Source organism: Callionymus lyra, chromosome 2 (assembly GCF_982586985.1).
Source record: "Callionymus lyra chromosome 2, fCalLyr1.hap1.1, whole genome shotgun sequence".
Lineage (NCBI taxonomy): Eukaryota > Metazoa > Chordata > Actinopteri > Syngnathiformes > Callionymidae > Callionymus > Callionymus lyra.
Genome location: NC_141819.1, coordinates 23,636,977 through 23,657,548, shown reverse-complemented (window position 1 = coordinate 23,657,548; position 20,572 = coordinate 23,636,977). Strand labels below are relative to the sequence as shown.

At 41.0% G+C, this 20,572-nt stretch overlaps 1 protein-coding gene across 1 annotated transcript; it reads left to right on the top strand.

The window, feature by feature from the left end:
• The first annotated feature begins 827 nt into the window (after window positions 1–827).
• ppm1bb (protein phosphatase, Mg2+/Mn2+ dependent, 1Bb) lies at window positions 828–12,328 on the top strand. The gene is made up of 6 exons (XM_087784207.1): window positions 828–1,199; window positions 6,020–6,862; window positions 7,632–7,749; window positions 7,940–8,051; window positions 8,442–8,499; window positions 9,881–12,328. The coding sequence occupies exons 2-6, from the start codon at window positions 6,032–6,034 to the stop codon at window positions 10,199–10,201; spliced, it is 1,440 nt and encodes a 479-aa protein (XP_087640333.1). The 5' UTR covers window positions 828–1,199; window positions 6,020–6,031; the 3' UTR covers window positions 10,202–12,328.
• Window positions 12,329–20,572: the final 8,244 nt, after the last annotated feature.

Below are 20,572 nucleotides of genomic sequence, written 5' to 3'. Positions count from 1 at the left end.
TAAAACTGAGCATAACAAATGAAAATAGATTTTAATAATAATCCAGAATAACCTGCTTCTAACGACTGTTATTTCTGAGGGTGGATTAATAATTAATCATCCATTACAGTGACATAACAAACCCTTCTGCTTGATTTAAAAATAATAGTGTGCCCACATTTAATAAAATAAATAAAAAAAATGGAAAGTAGCTACCTTTGTGTTTTTTAATAATTTGCAACCTTAACACTGTTGTACGATCACTACTTAGGCCAAATAAGTTTGAAGTGTTTGACACTGAAAAGTAAGTAAGTAAGTAAGTCATTTTTATATTTATTTATTATTATTTATTTATTTATTTATTTTTAAAGGGAAAGTTAAACTGATAACACAACAGGAGTTCCAGAAAATCAAGGAAAAGCCTGAACAAATAAAAATGTCTTAAGATCGAACTTATTTGTTTTTGAAGAGTTCCACAGAAAATGTATTAAAATCACATTAAACATTTGTTAGTAAACAGACAAAGATCATATTAATTCATGTTACGGCTTGAATGAATGTTTTAATCTAATTATGAAAATACCGAACATTTTATTTCGCCATAATAAAATCTATCTTCTGTGTTGAATGGCTTAATCCACAAATGAATGTAAAATATCAACTCACTTATTCGTATTAACGTTTGTAGATTTCTACAGGTCAACGTGAGCTGCAAGTTATGACACGTCTTTTTGACCAATCAGCGGGCCGCATCCTGTCAGGGGCAGAGCTAATTGACAGACAACCCGGCCAATTAACGAGCGCTATTTCCAGAGGTTTTAGCCAATCAGCGAGCAGACGCCAAAAATAACACCTCCTCTTGTTCAGCACCCAAAGTGGAAGGAAAGCTCTGGCCTTTCAATGGAAGAAAGTGCTAGATTTGTCACTGTTATATAATAATATAGCCAGCTCCCCGTGTTCGGAACAATCGGAATTGTCTCTATTTAATGTGAGAGACAGATCTGGCGTCAAACATGCTTGAAAATCAACGCAGTCCAAGCAGGGAACCACCGAGGAAGGACTTATCGCCGCTCATCTGAGGCCAATCTCGCAAAAGACAACTTAGCTAGCTTAGCCACCGTTAGCACCGTAGGTAGCTATAGGGCACACATTCACCCCGAGAACCGCGTCCCACAGCTATCCAAGATTGGACATCCGCACACGCCTAACCGCAGGAAAACGTAAGTAGCGCGAAGCTAGCATGTGCGCTAACGCTAGCAGCGAGAGTTTGACAAGTGTTAGCATCAGCCATTGAGCTAACGTTAGCTTGTATCAACACACCCGCAAACTAGGCCTTTGCGCAGTGGGAACAGTAGGAGCGGAGTTCAGCATGTGGTCAGTGGATCGGTGTCGAACACACCGAGAAACGATCTACCGTGAGTCGACAACGAGTCTGAAGGTCCGCAAATGACGGATATAAGCGAGCAGAAGGAAATACCCAATGAAGTTGAAAGCCCACTTCACTGGTCTTCATACTGCTTTAAATCGCTTAAATACATGTGAAGAATGATCGCAAGAAACCTCCAGAAACTCACCATTAATGACTCAAACGAGCTGCTTCTTCATTCTATATTTAATTTAAATTAATTGAGTTTGCTTTATTTCCTGAAATGACAACCTGATCGAGTAGTGTTTTTTTTTTTGTTTTTTTAAAGATGATGCTTGAATAACAGTTTAAAGTCTATATTTAATACATTGTGTTATGAATAGCCATCATTTTGTAGTATAGATGAACCATATACGTGTTTGCTCATAAAATTTAAATTAATATTCTGAATTCGTTTTTTAAACACGGTTATCATTATTAGTGTTTAAGGTAGAAGTTATTTAGCATACTAACCAACTAACCAAAGTAAATTAAAATCAAGCAATATTAAAATGTTGTTTTTTTTTATTTCCGTTTATGCCATTTGTTTTACCTTTTTTTTTTTTTACAATTTCTTCCTCCTCCTCACATTACAAAATCAGTTTTAAAATTATAACACAGGTTTCCCTAGTATATAACATTATCAACCTCTTTTTATAGGTGGAATTCTCTAAAATATATATTTTTTGTATATAGTTTTTGATGGCATGAAAGTGCAGTCAATCTACCTTAGTTCCTGCTTAAGTATTGTCAGGCAAAAAACTACTAAAAGAATCAACTGATTTAAACTATTACTTTAAACGGGTTTGGTTTACAGACCAAACATGCATAGTAGGATGAGCCAGCACGGATCTCCATATTTAAGAAGTTTATTTAAATGTAGAAATAAAGTCTTGAACAATAGTGGAGTATTATCATAATTGACGATTGTCTCTCTCCTCCCAGAAATAACAGCTGCTGGTCATCAACAGCATAAAAATCCAACACACAAGTCATTGTTGTTTGTGATTGTCGTTTACATATTTCAAGTTAACAGGTTTTGCAAGATGTATTATTAAAATATTGAGTATAGGTAAACACAAATATTATCTTACAGATTCACTCAGACTTTAGTTTGTAGAATAGTTTCAATATTGAAAGAGAGAAAGACGGTTAACATTAAAAACAAGGGGATATTTAGATAAACAAATATACTGGTTTGCTCATTGATTTACAAACAATTATTGAGAGTTCAGACTGAGTGGCAGCTTTCGCTCTCGATCTGACTAAAAATGTCTGCAGGTAAGCAGCACCAATATGCTTGCGAGTTAATAAACATTCCACTGTTTCAGCGAGAAGGTATGTCTTTCAGTTTACTCTGAGGGAATGTTTAAACTTTGCTTTAAAAAGAAAATAATTAGGCTTGGAACAAAAATGTAAACCATTTAATTAAATATAAGGTCATTTCACACTTATTACAGGCAGTCATTTAGTTTACTAGCAATCTAAAAAAGATTTCTATATTTTCTTTTAAAATTTCCATCTTGCTTCTTCATCAACCCCGTTTACAGGATCGATGCTAGTTTCTGTAAAGATTTTATTGTTGTGAATGTTGGTTCCTTTTTTTAAGAAACTAATAAGGAATCCTATGTACATTTCCAACTGTGAGCCAAGGTTATTTCACAATAGATAGCTTGTAGTTTGTTCCCATCTGATGATCCAAGTAGACCAACGGTATCTGAAAATGTGAGACCAAATTAGAAAGTGTCACATGGCCAAGATTGTATCTCAACCTTTCTTTAATGAACGTACCTGGTGTCTCTGCAATATTCAAACCATAATCCAAGCTATGAAATCTTCCACGCTAGTCTTTTTACTCCAAAGAGGCACCTTTGAGAGTGGACAGAACTTTGTATTCTTAATCGGCCAGTGATGTTTTGATTAAAGTATTTTTGTTTTGTTTTCTTCCTCCCAAGTTCTTGCCAGTAAGTTAACAAGAATGAGATCATAGCTTGGAAGTTTTAATCAGACCTTTACTGTTTGAATGTAAATGTGAAAACTAAACCCTCAATTGTTGTATGTTTACTCTTGGGCAAACGGTTGGATCTAGGTGTGACCATAAATAGTATCTACGAAGGCTTAGATGGCTGATAATCTTATCTCGCTGTAGTGTGGTTGTGTATATTGAAGCAGATAAAAACGACACTCTATTTTGTTAACAAAGCTGCTGATAAAAGTTTTCAATCAGTGGGAGGATTTTATATTGTTTCATTTGTAAGTGAAACAAAACTGGTTCATGAAAACATTAAAATTGTGACAAAAAAAGAGCTGAAACAGGAATGGCTTGTTTAAGTTTATAAAAAAACACAAGATAGTTTAATATTAATTTATTTTGGACTACAAAGCTTTCCCTAAAGAGTTAAGCGCAGCAAGGATAAATAATGTAATGTTGTTTTTATGTACAATTCTTATGTTTGACAAATGTGTCCAGGAAAGCAGCTTATATTTCTAATCTCTCACCTAAACCCAAGGGCTGTGATTCAGATTCAACACAGGATTCCTAACCGTGTAACGTGTAAATAATGTGTTGATTTAAGTGTCTTTTAAACGGATCTTGGATCTCTATTGTACTCGTCAGTATGTATCGGGTTTGTATAAAATTCCCTTTTTATTCACATATTTACATTAGAAAATGTGATTAAGCCCCACCCACCTTAAACACTGACCATGCTTACTCTGCTCTGATTGGTCAGGCATCGAGGTTTGACAGCCAAGCTCGGAAGTCTCCACCTCCAAGGGTCTCGTTGTATAAACAAAGCGGGTGTGATTACAGCTGGCTGGAGGAGTGAAGCCATTATTACGACTCCGCTCTCGTAGTCTCTCGTTCGCTGAGATTTCAGACGGGGGAGAACTTTAGAAAGTTATGGCTTGAAAAACATCATCATGATGAGGGACTCGCTGCATCTTGAGGATTATTCTTTAATGGTTGGATCTGTCAGCACTGTTTCAAAGTTTGCCCATTAACACAGAGCTGTGGGTTAACCAAGCTTTGGATTTTTAAACGTTTTCAGCCATTCCAGCTGCTCTCAGAGTAGCACTCAGGCTCTCTGCGGCATTATGTAATGCCGACCTTCCACTTCCCTGGAGTTTTTTGGCAAGCATGCGTGTCTTCTCATCAGAGGTGTTGGTTTCACTCTGCGGTCACAACATGCATGACGGCAGTTTTGATCAGGTCAAATGGTTAAGACTTCCCTTTTTCGGTTTCACTCGAGCTCTTCCGTCGTGTTTAGTCTCGCTGAAGGTTCGCTTCGCGTAAATCCGTCCGTATCTCCGTTAAGGTTGTTTTTAGTCGGCGCTTCTCCTTTCAGGGTCTGACTGCTTTAATGGAGGGATGATGCAATCCCCCTTTTCCTCATTCGACCAGGCGGTTGTGTGTGAGAGACATGAAGGGGGGGATGTTGCTGAATGAAGCTAAGCCTGGATGTTTGTACTGCAGGGTGGGTGGTTGCTAAGCAATGACACTGTTTGTTTTATTTTTAGCGTGAATCACTGCTGGTGAACATAGCACATTTCTCTTTCGCTCACACATTCGCCCACATCGTTATGGGTTTGTCTGGTGAGCAGTTGTGGCAACAGCTGTATGGAGCACATTCCCTCCATACAATAATGTCGTGTTGTTTCGATGTAACATTAAAACCTGACACATGCAACGCGGCCCCACCCCTGGACATGAAATCTAAACCAGCTCGGCATATTTATAGAGCGTCTTTTCTTGCGCACTGACTATGACACTGCACATGTTCAATGGACGCACACACACACATTCCTTACTTGTAGTTACTCCTTGAATTCAACAGCCTTTTTTGGGCACATGCCTGCCATGCCTCATGTGCACTCATGTGGGAGGTAATGCAGAGACGCAGATCGATAAGCTGATGCTTCTAATGCTTTATTGATCTTTTTTTGCTTCATCTTCAATCGAAAATTAATGTTGATGAGTGCTTGTATTCTGAAATATTCAGTTGTTGGTGAAGAGAATATAAACATTATCAAATGAAATTCTACATAAGACTTCACAGATAGTTTTGAACTTTTGAATATAAAGGTTCACTGTTTCCACCTCAAAAATGGTCAGCTTTGTCATGAGAAAGGTTAAAAGAAACAATAATGAAATCATTTAAACTGTTGACTAGTATAGACTAATAGCATTCTCTTGTTTACGGACCCATCAACATTTCGGATATTTAAATATGAAGTTGTGATGTGACTCATTTTCAAAGATCCACTTTGGCGTTTGATTGACAGGTGTCGATTTTACTTGTTGGAAACTATTTTATTTTACGTATGTGTTCTGGAGGATTTTGATTCTGCAGTTTCCCTTTGGTTGTGTCTTACTAGCTCTACCCTTTCACCAACCTATCAAATCTACTATCACTCCAAACAAGATAAATTTGAATGTAATATAAATCCAACATCTCTGTTAGTACGACACAAACCTACCTAATACAAGGGGTGCGACATATTTAGAGCAATGACTTTCTTTAGACACCTGTAGCAAGAAAATCTCAACTTTGCTGACAAGTTGCGGTGCATTTACCAATCGATGCTCAGGTTTTACACGCGTGATGGCTGATGTTTCTGTCTTTGCTTCTCCAGCTATAGGCAGCGATGGGTGCATTCCTGGACAAGCCGAAGACTGAGAAGCACAGCGCTCATGGGGATGGCAACGGGCTGCGCTACGGCCTGAGCTCCATGCAGGGCTGGAGGGTGGAGATGGAGGATGCGCACACAGCGGTGGTTGGCCTCCCACACGGACTCATCGACTGGTCCTTCTTCGCCGTCTACGACGGCCACGCCGGCTCTCGGGTTGCCAACTACTGCTCCGGCCACCTGCTGGAACACATCTTATCAGGAGGTGCGGAGTTCGGGTCAGGAACCAGCTCCGTGGAGGGGGTGAAGGATGGCATCCGCTCGGGCTTCCTGAACATTGACGAGTACATGCGCAGCTTTTCTGACCTGCGGCAGGGTTTGGACCGCAGCGGCTCCACTGCAGTGTGCGTGCTGCTCAGCCCGACTCACCTCTACTTCATTAACTGCGGCGACTCCAGAGCGGTCCTGTGTCGAGACACTCAGGTGGGCTTCTCAACACAGGACCACAAACCCTGCAACCCTTGTGAAAAAGAGCGCATCCAGAATGCAGGCGGGTCAGTCATGATCCAGAGGGTAAACGGATCACTGGCCGTGTCTCGGGCCCTGGGGGACTATGACTACAAATGTGTGGACGGTAAGGGTCCCACGGAGCAGCTGGTGAGCCCTGAGCCGGAGGTGTGCGTGTTGGAGCGGGCGCCGGAGAGGGACGAGTTCGTGGTGCTGGCGTGCGACGGGATCTGGGACGTCATGACCAACGAGGACCTTTGTGAGTTTGTGCGCTCTCGACTCCTGGTGTGCGACGATCTGGAGAAGGTCTGTAACGCTGTGGTGGACACTTGTCTTCACAAGGTGAGATTAAACTTTGCTTTTGCAAGTTACAACAGAATAGGTAAATTAAATGATGTGTCATCAGGAAGAAATGTAGTTACTCCAACTCATGAGTGAAGCCAAAAACCAGTTAGAAAGTTCAATGTTTGTAATAGAAAAATACTTGTGAATCAGTCAATATTTTGTTCGTTATCTAGGTTTGAAAACGATAATCTTTATGTCAAGTAATGACAGTAAAAAAACAGAATCTAAGTTGAAATATCCATCATGAGAGCATGCGGTTCATAAAAAAACAGCAGCCACCTAAATGAACCTAATAGTGACCAACATACTCTTTTTGATCAATCTTGTTTACTCTCAGCACTCGTCACGGTCCTGCAGAAAAGTACTTAAAACGCTATTTCCATATGATCTGCTGCATGTCTTTAGTGCTACTAAGTTAACTTAACGGGTATTTTCAGCCTCGTGCTCGGGTGCATTATTTCATTCATGTCTGCTGGGACTGTAAACTATTGATCGTGCAGAGCAGAGATCTCCTGTCCTCAGATGAACTCACTCGCTGATCCCAGGCTTGTGCCTGTCTTCGACTAGCATTCTGGGAAGACTCACAGCCTGAACTGCTTTATTTACCAAAGAAATGTGTCCATTGGAAGAACTCCTCGTTCATGATCAAACCTTGTGAATAGTTGGTGAACCTGTGAATGTCGAGATCTTTCTTAACAGCATGTCATTTATGTTTTCTGACTCTGTTTTCAATGTGTCTGTTGCTGCTTGGGTCATGATGCCACAGGGGAGCAGAGACAACATGAGTGTGGTCCTGGTGTGTTTACCCGGAGCGCCCACACTCTCAGAGGAGGCCCTGAGGAAAGAGGAAGAGTTGGATAAATACCTGGAGAGTCGTGTTGAAGGTCTGCACACATTCCTGAGAATTCTTATTCATCCTAATGTTGTCAGTAAAATGACGAGATGTATGTTCATATCATTGCGTTAAAGGTTTAATATAACGTTTTATTATTACCCCAGACCAAAGTATGTCCAGAATTTACACAAGTTTATTGTGTCTCTGAAATGTTAACGACTACATATTTGTGTGTCCAGAGCTTTTGGGAAATTGTGGGGAAGCTGGATTACCTGATCTTGTATCAGTCCTGAGGAGCATTGCCACAGAGAACATCCCCAACCTTCCACCCGGTGGAGGCCTGGCCAGCAAGTAAATACACATCTCTATTCTGTCATGATTTCGTATTCATTTCCCCCTTTTTTAATTGTTGAATTTACATCATTTGTCATAAATAAACCCTATTTGTTTATTTCACCAGTTGCATATTTAGTGTTGTTATGGTTGTTTGACAACAACTTAAAAAAGCCCACAATTGTATCAAACGCACTTAAAGCAGCAGATAAACATGCTTGAGCTCGAGACGAACATTCGTTCAAGCATTAAATGTTGTTCTGTGTTGATGCATGAATGGCGGAAGGAGGAGTATCGACGAGGATGCTTCTGTGTTCCCTTTCAAGATGAATCAATACACATTAACCAGAAGAAGTAACATCTTAAACGATAGTGCTCCTCTAAGCGCGGATGTTTGTGTGTCTGCAGACGGAGTGTGATCGAGGCGATATACAACAAGCTAAACCCTCACAGAGAAGAAGAAGGGGTGAGTTTATCTCTTTCACCCTTTTTCCAGCACTCACCCCCCCCGTCCCCCCCACATAACCTCATCCATGCGGGTCTGATCACACCAGCACAAACAAGGACACCCTTTTATGTGTGTGTGTTTGTGTGTGTGCACGAGAGACTGAATGCGGTGAGAGTGTGAGAGAGGACTTGAGGGGGGAGGAGGGCGCTGACTCAATAGAATAACCTTGGTGCCTTTCAGGAAACTAAGACATCTCTCCATTGATATGTCAATCTCTGTGCTGCTTGTGTGTCCCTCGTAAATTTGTTACACAGTCAGATCAGGACGCACACAACTCATGTTTGGAACCCCCAAATCTTTCACCTGTGTCTCCGACCATGTTGTCTGTACGATCTTGATCCTAGATCAAGAAGATGATGTAATCATTGACAGTCATTATGATGATGTCAGGCGCTGGAGTCTGGAGTTAACTAGTGACATAATTCAGTGGTTGATTAGCTTTTTCCATTTTAACTGAACTATATGTTAATTCATTTGATTACGACAGTGATACAAGCTTTAAATTTAATTTTCACCCCTTAAAATGTTGGGTTTTTTTTACACCACCCCCTGTACATAAAAAGGTAAGGTAAAAATAAATGCATGTAGTTGGGTGTATCATAAACAATGAGTGTAAATATATGTGAATATAATGAGTCATTTTAAACAGCTTTAGTACTAAACAATGTCTCCAAGTGCTTTACTGTCGTTGTCTTTTGTGTGTTTCACATATGTCAGACTTTAGTCAGTAATCTTCTGATCCGTTAAAACATAACCAAGTGGTTGTTCATTTATAAACACGTTTTTCCTGCACCTGTCAAACTTAAATTGACCGATCACTATCTACATATGTTATGAGTAGAAATCCCCCAATAATTGTTGCTCTTTTTTTTATTTATTTGAGTGTCAGTTTTGAGTAAATTAAGTCCCAGGACAAAAGGAAAGCTTTTATAATACGTACATGTTTAAATATCAAACACACCATTTAATATCTATTTTCTGAACCTCTGAAGTGGACGGCCTGTTGAAAAGATTGCTAAAGAAAAAATGTGTTCATGGGTTTCACTCGCACATACCATCAGAAGAACGGATCAAAAATGTCCCATATACACATGTGTGCGTGAACGATTCTTCAAGTGGGTTTGTCACATCATCGGTGGGACCTGTGAGGGAGCAAACTAACCCACTCTCTCCACCACACCAGACAGTAGAAGTCACACAGAGGTAGTGTTTGCATGAGTACTTCCTGTGTGTGTCGGATGTTTGTGGCGATGATGATGTGAGCACTGCAGTCCCATGTTTATCACTGTCTGACCATGGAGCGTGCCTGTAGAGTCTCACCCCTAGCGTGTCACCTCAGGCCTGTGCAGGGGGAGAGGAGGAGAGTGAGGAGGGAGGTGGCGGCACGGCGGCTCATCTGCTGGAAGCGCTTCGGCAGTTCCGCCTGCAACACCGGGGGCAGTATCGCACAGTTCTAGAGGAGTCCCTGGCCGCCTACCAGCTGCCCGGAGAAGGAGCCCCGGAGGGCGACGGGAAGAGGACCCCGAGCGTCGACGACCACGGCCAGGACCGTCCCACCTCTCCTCCCTCTCCCCCCTCTCCCCCTCCCTCACCTGCTACTGCTGATGCGGAGAGCTGCCGAGACGCGTCCACCCCAGAGTCCGATCCCACTTCCAACTGAGCAACCCTCCCGCACAGCCACTCACCCGATCCACCTTTTGATCCCGCCAGACATGCTCCCCTCCTCCTGCTCCTGCTCCTCCTCTTTTCCTTCAACCCAGGACTTGAACAGACACGCTGGCATCTCGAGCGCTTTATTCACGAAAGGCCACTTCGGGTCTGTTCAAGTCGTGCCTGGGAGCCTCGTCAACACCTCCCACCTCATGAAGACTGTGTTCCCTCCAACCCTCACCAGCTTGGCTTGGATCTCCTCCTTCTTGGATCCCTTTTAGCTTCGCGAACCCATATTCACTCAACCTGTACCTCGAGTCATAAGGGGCTGGTAAACAAAGACCTGCACACCAGGCCTAAAATACCCCAGCTGGCTTCTGACCGACGTCCTCGACTCCACACCTGCCCACCGAGGACCCTCCGAGCTTCTTCATATCTCACCTGCAGACGGGCGTCTTTCTGCTGGTCGTGTGTCCGTGTGAATGTTCATGTGGCTCAAGCGTCAACGCTGTATTCATATCGCATAGAACTAAGCATTTAATACTGTCATGTTTACTCTACATAATTGTATCTTTAAAATCAAAGCGGCTGTTTTATTTGTCAGATATCTGAGGTGGAGTTTGTCATAATAGCCATCACACAGACGTATAAATGTTACAGCCCCGGTGACGCATTCACTAACCTTGTCGATCAAAACTTTTCTCTCTACAGACGAACAAAAGTAATTATTAGTTGAACTTGTTGAATTTATTCAAGCAAATCTAAAGTCTTTTAGTAACTTGTTTATGAGTCCCATGTAGAGACGTTGATGCATTTCCTCCAGCTTGTATAAAAAAGACAAAAATCTTAACCTGTAAATGTTATCTTTAGCTTTCTGGAGGACGTAGATTAAGAGTGTTTTTGCTTTTCTATGTACAAGATGGTGATTTAATGTAAAGATCCGGCAGCTTTGCTTCTTCAACCGCACAAACACAGGGCCATCAATGTAAGAAAAGAATAAAAAAGAATCTTGAAAGGGTGGGTACGTCGTCTAGATTGTAGGCAGACACTAGGGGGCAACAGAGGGCACTTACAATATTCAACACTAGAAGGTTTTGCAGCTCATGTCACAGCTACTGTTGCCAAAACTTGCTGGCGAATAACAATAGTGTCGGCAGAAACCGTTTACATTGTAATGTGATGGCTGGTGTTGACATGTTAGCGCTTCCATGTATGTTCAGGCTTCAACATCGGTGTAATCTTTGACCTGTAAACAGCACTTGAGATGTACGACTGTAAAGGTGTTCAAGGATAACGTGTAGAACTTCAAGAATACTTTTGTCATCCACCTCAAAAGTCGTAGTAACCAAACGGGGACCATTCATGTTGTGTTCTGCAAATGCTTGCACCTTTAAAATCGAAGACACTTGACTGACGGCAAGGTCCTCGTTTACACTGCCTGTGTGTGTGTGTGTGTGTGTGTATATAGTGTGTGTGCGTCTGGCCATGGGGGGGGGGGTGTGTGTTCTGCACAGAGATTACAGTAAAGTAAATGTTCAGGTATGATCATCCTCAAATGTTTTGCAGCACTTATGATTTGTAATGTTAAAAGATTCATGTCCACTTCCAGAAAGTGATGAGTCATTCTTAAAGAAGAATAAAGATCAATTTGTCGAATCTGTATTTTATGTTTACATCATCGATTCCGAATTCGGTTTATTCATGTCTGTTATCAATGGTGTGAGTCACCACTGAAGCCCAATGAACGGTTTGATTCCAAGCATAAAGAGTTGCTTTTACAGTTTGAATAATCTCAGATGCTGCTTAAAGATTCTATTCATTTATTCAAAGCTGTAGTTTGTATTTGGGACGGTTCTGGATTACGTTTCAAATGTTCCTCATAAATGGGTCCATGGTTGACAATAAATTCAATATTTTAAGACTCATAACTGTACAAAAACCATGTAGGAGTTTTGTTTTCGTGGCGTCTGACTGCACCAATGAGTGATGTCGGCTCGTCTTTCTTTCAGGACCACTGATGTTAAACTGTCGTTTCTCTCTTGTCTCACAATGATGTGAAGGTGTTTCCTGTCATGAATGTCTGATCTGAGCTGAGATTACTGTCACCACAACAAAAAAAAAAAAGCTAACGCACACGTCTTCCGATCTTTCTCTTTTCTTTTTGCTCGCCCAGAGTGCTGGTGACCTGGAGGAGCCCTTGTAGCCGTGGCGACGACCCGTCTCCTCCCAGTGCCCCCCCCCCTGACCCCCCCGCCCAGAGGAGGAGTTACGCCATGTCTTTCTCCACTAAAGAGAACATGTGTGTATGCGCGCGGATGTTTGTTGTGTGTACGTATGTGTGTGTGTGTGTGTGTGTATATGCAGCAGCGGGACAAAGACTACACACTTGCACACACACATCTTTGAACCTGGAGGGATTAAAGAATTTCAAAATCACCCAGAGGTTTGAAGAACAGACGTGTTGTGGTGGTAGTTTTACCATTGAGGTGTTTTTTTTTCTCCCCCCCTTTCCCCCCTTGAACGTTGACAAACAATTCACAATGACTATGGGATGGTGTTTGTGTGTCTGTGTGTGTGTGTGTGAGTGTGTGTGTTATTAAATGACCGCAGAGAGGCCAGATGGTTGAAAGACTTTGTATGTGATTCTTCCTGGACTTTCTTTGTGCTCCTGGGTCTGATATCTGCATAATCCCATCGCTTCACTCCTAACACACACACAAACACACACACACACACACAAACACACAACCACAGTCAAAGGCACAACTAAAGCATCAAAACACCTTCCCTCCACTTCCACCTGTGCACGTTTGTGATGTGCCACCTTCGCAGGGTACTGCATGAGGACTTTGGTTCTACATGGTTTTTTCTAGTCCACCAGGATGAACGCTGACCCACCTCTGGACCGGCTTTGTAGACGTGGAACTTTTTCTTTTTTTTTTTCATTTTTCATTTTTCTGATCAACGCTATACGGATGAAGATAATCACAGCGGGAATTTTGGGAGGTAGAACCGGATCGGACTCTCGGAGGTCGCCGGTGGGTTTCCTCGTGTCACTGGTGGGACCCCCCCCCCATCCTCCCCCCCGAGAGGACAAGCTAGAAAGGCTTCCCTCCACCACGATGGAAATTCACACGCGGCAGACTGTCCTGACGAAGGGAATGTTTTTTTTTTTCTCCTTTTTTTTTTTTATGTTGTCCATGAGGTTACTAGCTGCTCGCTGTGTAGAGTGAGTGACGTCCCTCTTTTAACCCTGTCCTGGTTCTCAGACTGCATTGGTAATGTTTGTATTGCTGTTGTTTGATTGCACTCACATTTGATTACAGAAAGCGTCTATATATGAAATAAAATACCTGCCAAGGACACCTGCGGCCTCGTCAATGACTCGCCAGTCAAACTTGGTTCGGAGGCGGAACGTCGACGACATGTCAACACACTTATCAGTCACTCTGTCGTAATTTGATGATAATCCCTAATCATGATCACGCTGGATCCCAAAGGTGTTCTCAATCTGGGCTGGGATTATGGGCTTGTGCCGGAGTGTGTGTGTGTGTGAGCAATCTAAATATATTACACCCCAGGTGTCATCCACGTGTCCGTCTGTTTTGGGGGTGAATTTAATTTCATGATAGCGGGGTGACGCCCCCCCCCCCCCCCCTCAAATCCACTCCCAACAATAGAACCTGACCTGCTAAACTGTGGTTCATTAATCTGACGTCTTTTTTTTTTTTTCATTTGTGTTTTTCTTCAAACGCGTGACAGAATTTCATGCTCCTCTTTTAATTTTTGGAAAAGCCTGCGTGACATGTCGACAACATATTAAAGGATAAAAACTGTTTTTTTTGTGTGTGTGTATGTGTGTGTGTGTGGTGTCAGAATCGTCAGAGGATCAAAGTCCGAGAGCGGTGGGATTACGTTTAGGAAGAATAATTCTTGGAAGTAATCAGGCCCAGGCGTAGTGTCACCTCCGTCCTCCAGTCGCACAAAAGACTGTTGCATGAAGGCGTCTTCATCATTTCATGTGGACGGACGAGGAGACGGTTGACCTCTGCCTCCCACACACACACACATACACACACACACACAGATCCACGAGATGGTGTCATTCATCAGATCGCTGAACTCTTGAATCTGTTTCATAATCCAAGAAACTCGTGCCCTCAGGTCCGCTCACTGTTCTCCGTGTTCACAGAACATCCAACAATCGTCAGAGATGGGAAACCAGACCTGGATGGTGTGTGGCCTGCGGGTCACACACAGCCTTTGACTGCCTTCAATGGAAGACCAAATGGAAATGAATGTAAAAATGAACGGCTGTTGAATATAGTTCAAAAAAAGATATACTTTTCATATTCATATATACGTTTATATTTGGCCGAACAATGTTCATGTTGATATAGTGACCTGTGGAGTGTTTGGGATAAGATAAGGAACAGAGATTATGGATTTAAAAAAATATATACAGAGACTTCCAAATACAGTGAAAATGACGTTGAAGAAAAAAGGAATTTGATGGAAGTGAAAAAGTTGCGACTTAAACTGAAAAAATATTGGCTCCTTCTGTGATTCAGTTTCATATATCTGATCTAAAGCCATCCAAGGTTGGTGATGAACTCTCAGTACAACCCTTGTGTTATAGTAAAGTAAAGATTATTTATAAAGCGCCTTTCTAGACCAGGGTCACAAACTGCTCGAACAAATAAAAACAAAACAAAGCTAAAATACATGCAAATACAAGGCCAAGACACAACACAAACATAATTCTAACAGAGTTCCAGAAAATCAGGGAAAGCCTTCACTAAAAGGTGTTTTTTAATTTGTTTCTTGAAGGAGTCAGGATTTCTCTCCTCTGGTCCGGAAGCGTGTTCAGGAACCATCAGTAGATTCGGATCCACAGACCTCAGAGCCCGAGCTGGGGTGTAAGTCTGGATCAGATCACTGATGGAAGGAGGAGCCTGACCATGAATAGTTCTGAAAGTAAGAACCAGAATTTTAAAGTTGATCCTGAAAGAAACTGGCAGCCAGTGAAGAGTTTTAAGGATCAGAGAAATGTGAGTTCTTCTACTAGAGCGGGTTTGAATTCTCACTGCAGAGTTTTGTATCAACTGCAGGCGAGACAGATCCTTCTTGGTTAGACGCAAAAATAAACACTTACAATAATCACATGGATTATAAACTCCAGATCGTTTTGTGACATAATTTCCCTAAATTTAGAGATTTTTCTCAGTTGAAGGAAACAGTTTCTGGTCAGTTTTCTGCAGTGTTGAACTAGTTATCTCAAGCTCAAGGTGACCCCTAGGTCCGAAAACAAATTGTTTTATCCCTTGTGTTGTCTCAGGGTCCAGAAATATATATGCAGTGGTGGAGGTCATTCATCTTGACCCAAAACACAACACAAGGGATGAAACAATTACATGTGCTTTCGGGCCTTTGGGTCTCCTTGACCCTGAGATAACACAAGGGTTAAAGATATAAGATAAGAAGCGGCTAATTTAATGGCCTTGCAATGAAACTCTTCTGAATATCTTTTATTAAAATTATTGGTACGATGAGTCCCATAATGCACTGCAATACTCGTTGATCTTTCACCTGTTGAAATGTATTGTTGGTCATCCTTAGTTTGTCCAGGAGGATTAACAACGTCTTTGTCGAAGCCACCAACAGAAGGTGCCTCCGTGTCACTTTCTATTGTCAATCGTAGGAAGGCTGGGATTGATTTAAATAGAGGAATAAAAAAGAGTGTTTTTTTTTTTCTCTCCTCATTTTCAGAATCAATGACGTGTTGAAAGAGTGTTGAATGGCCCTTCAGACAGTTTGTTGCTTCCAAGATTTGTTTGCTGGCTAAATAGACTCGTGGAATCCTCAAGGTTATGATTCCACACAATGGTCGGTTCTATTGCGGCGGAGATCAGGCCTTCTAACCTCTGCATGTAAACACTGAATCTCTCCGCTTTGACTGAATAGCACCTTTGTGAAAACCTCCCAGCTCGACAACCTCTAACCTGCTCGAAAGAAGGAGGAAAAAAAAGAAGATCCAAAGCTTCTGGTTCGACGGTTCACGTCGGCGCCGACACCGATTCTGAGCTTTCAGTATTTATCCGACTTTTTTTTCCCCACATTATCTTTTCCCGACTCTACTGCCATTGTTCCTCCTTCTCCGAAGGTCGGCGAAGGTGTCGAGGACACGTGACGATGGTGCGTTTCAGCATCAGCTCGCCCCGAGGGGAGGAAGGTGGGAAAAGAAGTGAAAGATGTCGCTGATTTTTCTATTCACTTCTATTTCTTTCACTCGTTCCCGAGCTTTCATTTCTGTTTCCACCCACGTAGGCTTTCATGTGGTGAAGGATTCCACACTTGTGGCTGTGGCCCTGAGTCAGAGACGGTCACCAGGTGACTGTTCATCCACATCACAACCAGGCAAACATTCTCTCCTCTTCTACCGTCAGCCAGAAGTCGACTTCACAGGCCAAATGTCGCGCTCGCTGAACGTGCACGTTTGTTTTCGTCAGAAATCATGTAAAAATACTACTATTGTAGCTACAGTGCTGGGAATAGTGTAGCTCTGGGCCCTTTGACTGTGGCCCTCAGGAAGTCAGAGTTCATTTAAATAAAACTTTATATGTTTCCATATACAGTACTGTGCAAAAAAATGCTGTAAACTAAGAATGCTTTCATAAATGGTAGTGTTAATAGTTTTTTTGATCAGTTAACAAAATGCAGTGAATAAACAGAAGATAAATGTCAATCAAATCAATATTTGGTGTGACCACCCTTTGTTTTTAAAACAGCATCAATTCTTCTAGGTTCACTTGCACACAGTTGTTGAAGGAACTCGGCTGGTAGGTTGTTCCAAACATCTTGGAGAACTAACCACAGATGTTCTGTAGATATTTCTCAAATCCTTCTGTCTCTTCATGTGATCCCAGACAGACTCCATGATGTTGAGATCAGGGCTCCATCACCATTAATCCTGACCAAATCTCCAACTCCATTTGCAGAAATGCAGCCCCAAACTTGCAAGAACCTCCACCATGTTTCACTGTTGCCTGTAGACACTCATTATTGTACGGCTCTCCAGCCCTTTGGTGAACAAACATCTGCTACAGCCAAATATTTACAATTTTGATCCATCAGTCCAGAGCACCTGCTGCCATTTTTCTGATATTTTTGAAAGCATTCTAAGTTTACAGCATTTTTTTCACACCTGCCTAAAACTTTTGCACAGTACTGTATATATAATTTTTATTTTATTTAAATACAAATGCATTAAATATTTACAATATGAACCTTGTAAAAAGGAGCTCAATTAGTTTTTAGATGTCGAGTGAGTTTGCCAATAAATAAATTCAAAAGATAAGAAGTATTTAAAAAAAATAATTGTGTGATGATATTATTGCAGCAATAAGTGTATTAAATAAAGCTTCACATATTATGTTGTGTTATTGACTTTTCGCCAATTTTTAATCAAGAATACATTGTTGAATTAAAATGTGTCGTGATGTGATGTTAAAAAATACATCCAGTCATGTAATGAAATACGTTTTTTTTTCAATTTCTTGTTGATATAAATGTCTGGTACAATTTAAGGTACATTTTGTTGTACAATTGTAATGATAAGAATGAAAATAGATCATAATAGTTTAATTTAAGAACTGATATCTACACAGTTCCCATGTTTTCTTGATGATAACACGTTTTTACATCAATAGTTATGACATTGTTCTGACAAAAATAGTGCTTTTAGGCATGTCATGTTTTCTTTTCTACCAGTCACAAGTAACACTAATATTTTTTTTATATAACTGTAGATGTCAATTTAACATTAACATTTTTTAAATGTGTTATCCAACACACACAACAGATTAAGATTCAGTTAGCGTCAACGAGTGGATCAGTACTGTTGTGTTTGTGTTCTCCACATTTCAAATCACTCAATGATAAAGGTTGAGAGGTGTCACACGTAGTTTTATGAAATCTGTATTAAAAGTCTTGTTCGGAAGAGAAATCCTTTCAGTATTTCAAGAGAAATGGTTCAAGGATTCCGCCTCGGAGGCAACAGTGGAGCCATTTGATGATTGTATTGCTGCAGCTGTTGACACTGACAGCGGAGGTGCTGCACGAGCTACAATACGGAGCCAAAGGCTAAACTTGAGCAAGGCCGAGGCAAACACTTCTGCCGATTGAAGTTTTACTGCTAAAATATCTCAATTCATGATGAAGAATTATTTTTAAAATGGTTCTCGAACTAATGAGAAGCATCAATTCATTTGTTTTAATCAGTCAAGGGTTGCAGTGCATTGTGGGATTTGTAGTAGAAGGCACATTTAAATAAAACGTGTATGTTTAATTGATTTCCTTGTATCATATGTTTCTTTTTTTGAGACTGTATAGTATAAATAGCTTTTGTGGGTGAAACAGCTACTGAATGCTTGACTGATTTAATTACATTTTCTACAGTAAACTTTGCTTTATAAAATAAATATAAAAATATATGTTTTTATTGAGATTGTTTTCTTTTATCTAAATCTCAAATATTTACTTGATGATTGTAAAATAAATGCTGATTTTTAAAGTGTTAACTTAAACCAAGTATTGTTTTTTTGAAGCAAAATGTCGCTTTTTTTCCCCCCATATTGCTTAAAATCAAGTATACCTATTCAACTTTCAACAATCCTAAACAGGATATACGCCGCTGAGTACCAACCTTCAAAATATTCTTGGATCCAGGTGGTCAAATTTTGAAAATGTAAATTGAATGCAATTGATATCCAACAGAGAACAACAGTCAATACCCTTCGTTAAAATTGTTTTGATACTGAACGCAGCATCCGTTGATGGAGCCGGGTGTGTGCGTCACGGCTGCGTAATTGTGTGTCCGAGCATATGATTTTGAGTGGAGTAATTTAGCAGATGAGCGGGTGGCCATTGTTACGGGGATAATCCGGCTCTCGCTGCTCACATAGGTTAACATGCAGTAGATTAGAGCAGATTACCCCCATCCACACCAGACCACAAGCCCCCTTATCCCCCCCGCCTCCCAATCAGATCCCCCTCGGGGCCTTTTCACTTATTCTGACCCCTCCTTTCATTTTGTCCACTCAGTATGAGATTCTTCCAGCACTCCACTTCCGTCTAATCCAACTCCTCTAATCTGCCCTTTTTTCAATCATTCTCCACCACATTAACTTCTTTGTGGCGATAACGCTTCACAAAGTCGTCCCTTTTTTTCCCTTATTTAGTCCCAAATATTTCCAGGAATAAAGATTATTGTTTGTTATGCTATTGGTTTAAAGGTGCTAATGAAGGATAATCATGTGTTCGGCGAACATCTGGTCCAGATGTCCAGCAATCAGAATTATTAGTCAAATTATGTGATTACCTCTGAAAGGTGCGTCATTGTTTGTCGTCATCCATCTGCCACGTGTGGATTTGTGTCACTCCTGCATGTGCATCGTAAGTCTGGGCTCAAGCGCTTGTTTTGTTTGGGCCGAACCTCCGCAGTTGTCTTTGAGGTTTTGGGTTGCAAAGTAATCAGCTGCAGGATTAGCGGGACAGGTAGTCGACCACACACACACTTCCAGGCTCGCTGTGCACTTGTGTGAGTCTGTGGGCGACACACAGGTGAAGTTCTACCTGCGTGATTACCAATATAACGCAGGTGGGTTATTCATATAGGTGAGGACAGTGTACATTTAATATTTACTAGGCTTCCTCTAAGAACTCTAATTTCCTCCCAACATACCTAAAGGCTCGCTGGACAAATGTGGCCCTCATAGTGAAAACTGGTAAAAAACAACACAATTTTATTTTGTCCTTATTAATGTTAATGTATTACTAGTTTAACTTTTTTTAATTGTTTGGTTTTCGTAGGTATTTCTTGACACTCAAGATAAACTAAATTAAATTTCTACATGATATTTTATGAAATGTGTGCAAATAAAATAGAAAAAATACAACACAAAGGATTGTTTTTATAATGATAGAATGACGGAAATTAAATGATATCGTACCGTTTTTTATCTTTTATTTCCATTTCCTCCCCGTCATATCAAAGTTATTGTTACAACCAAAATTAAACCCATTTTCTACTCACCCTCATGTCGACTGAGGATTGGGATTATTTCCAGAGTAATCCGTGTGTTTTTGGAGTTACAGGCAAAAATGTTTGTCAATACGACTGTCGTGAAAAACACACGTCTAGAAATCCACGTTTTAAAACATCGAAATACCTCCCTGGTTCTCGACGGGAAGAATATTCCAGGAAAAAATTAAACAAGTCTGTATTTTACACTTGGAAACACACATTTATCTGTCTGTGTAGCATGTTAGCATGTTAGCTTGCACTACAAACAAACTTAAAATATAAACTTCTTTACGTTTT

Bases quoted from the DNA above. Each gene is read 5' to 3' on its own strand.
- ppm1bb (XM_087784207.1), top strand. From the start codon at position 6,032: ATGGGTGCATTCCTGGACAAGCCGAAGACTGAGAAGCACAGCGCTCAT. The intron at 8,052-8,441 runs GTAAATACACAT...GTGTGTCTGCAG, and splicing joins GGTGGAGGCCTGGCCAGCAA to ACGGAGTGTGATCGAGGCGA. The intron at 8,500-9,880 runs GTGAGTTTATCT...GTGTCACCTCAG, and splicing joins CTCACAGAGAAGAAGAAGGG to GCCTGTGCAGGGGGAGAGGA.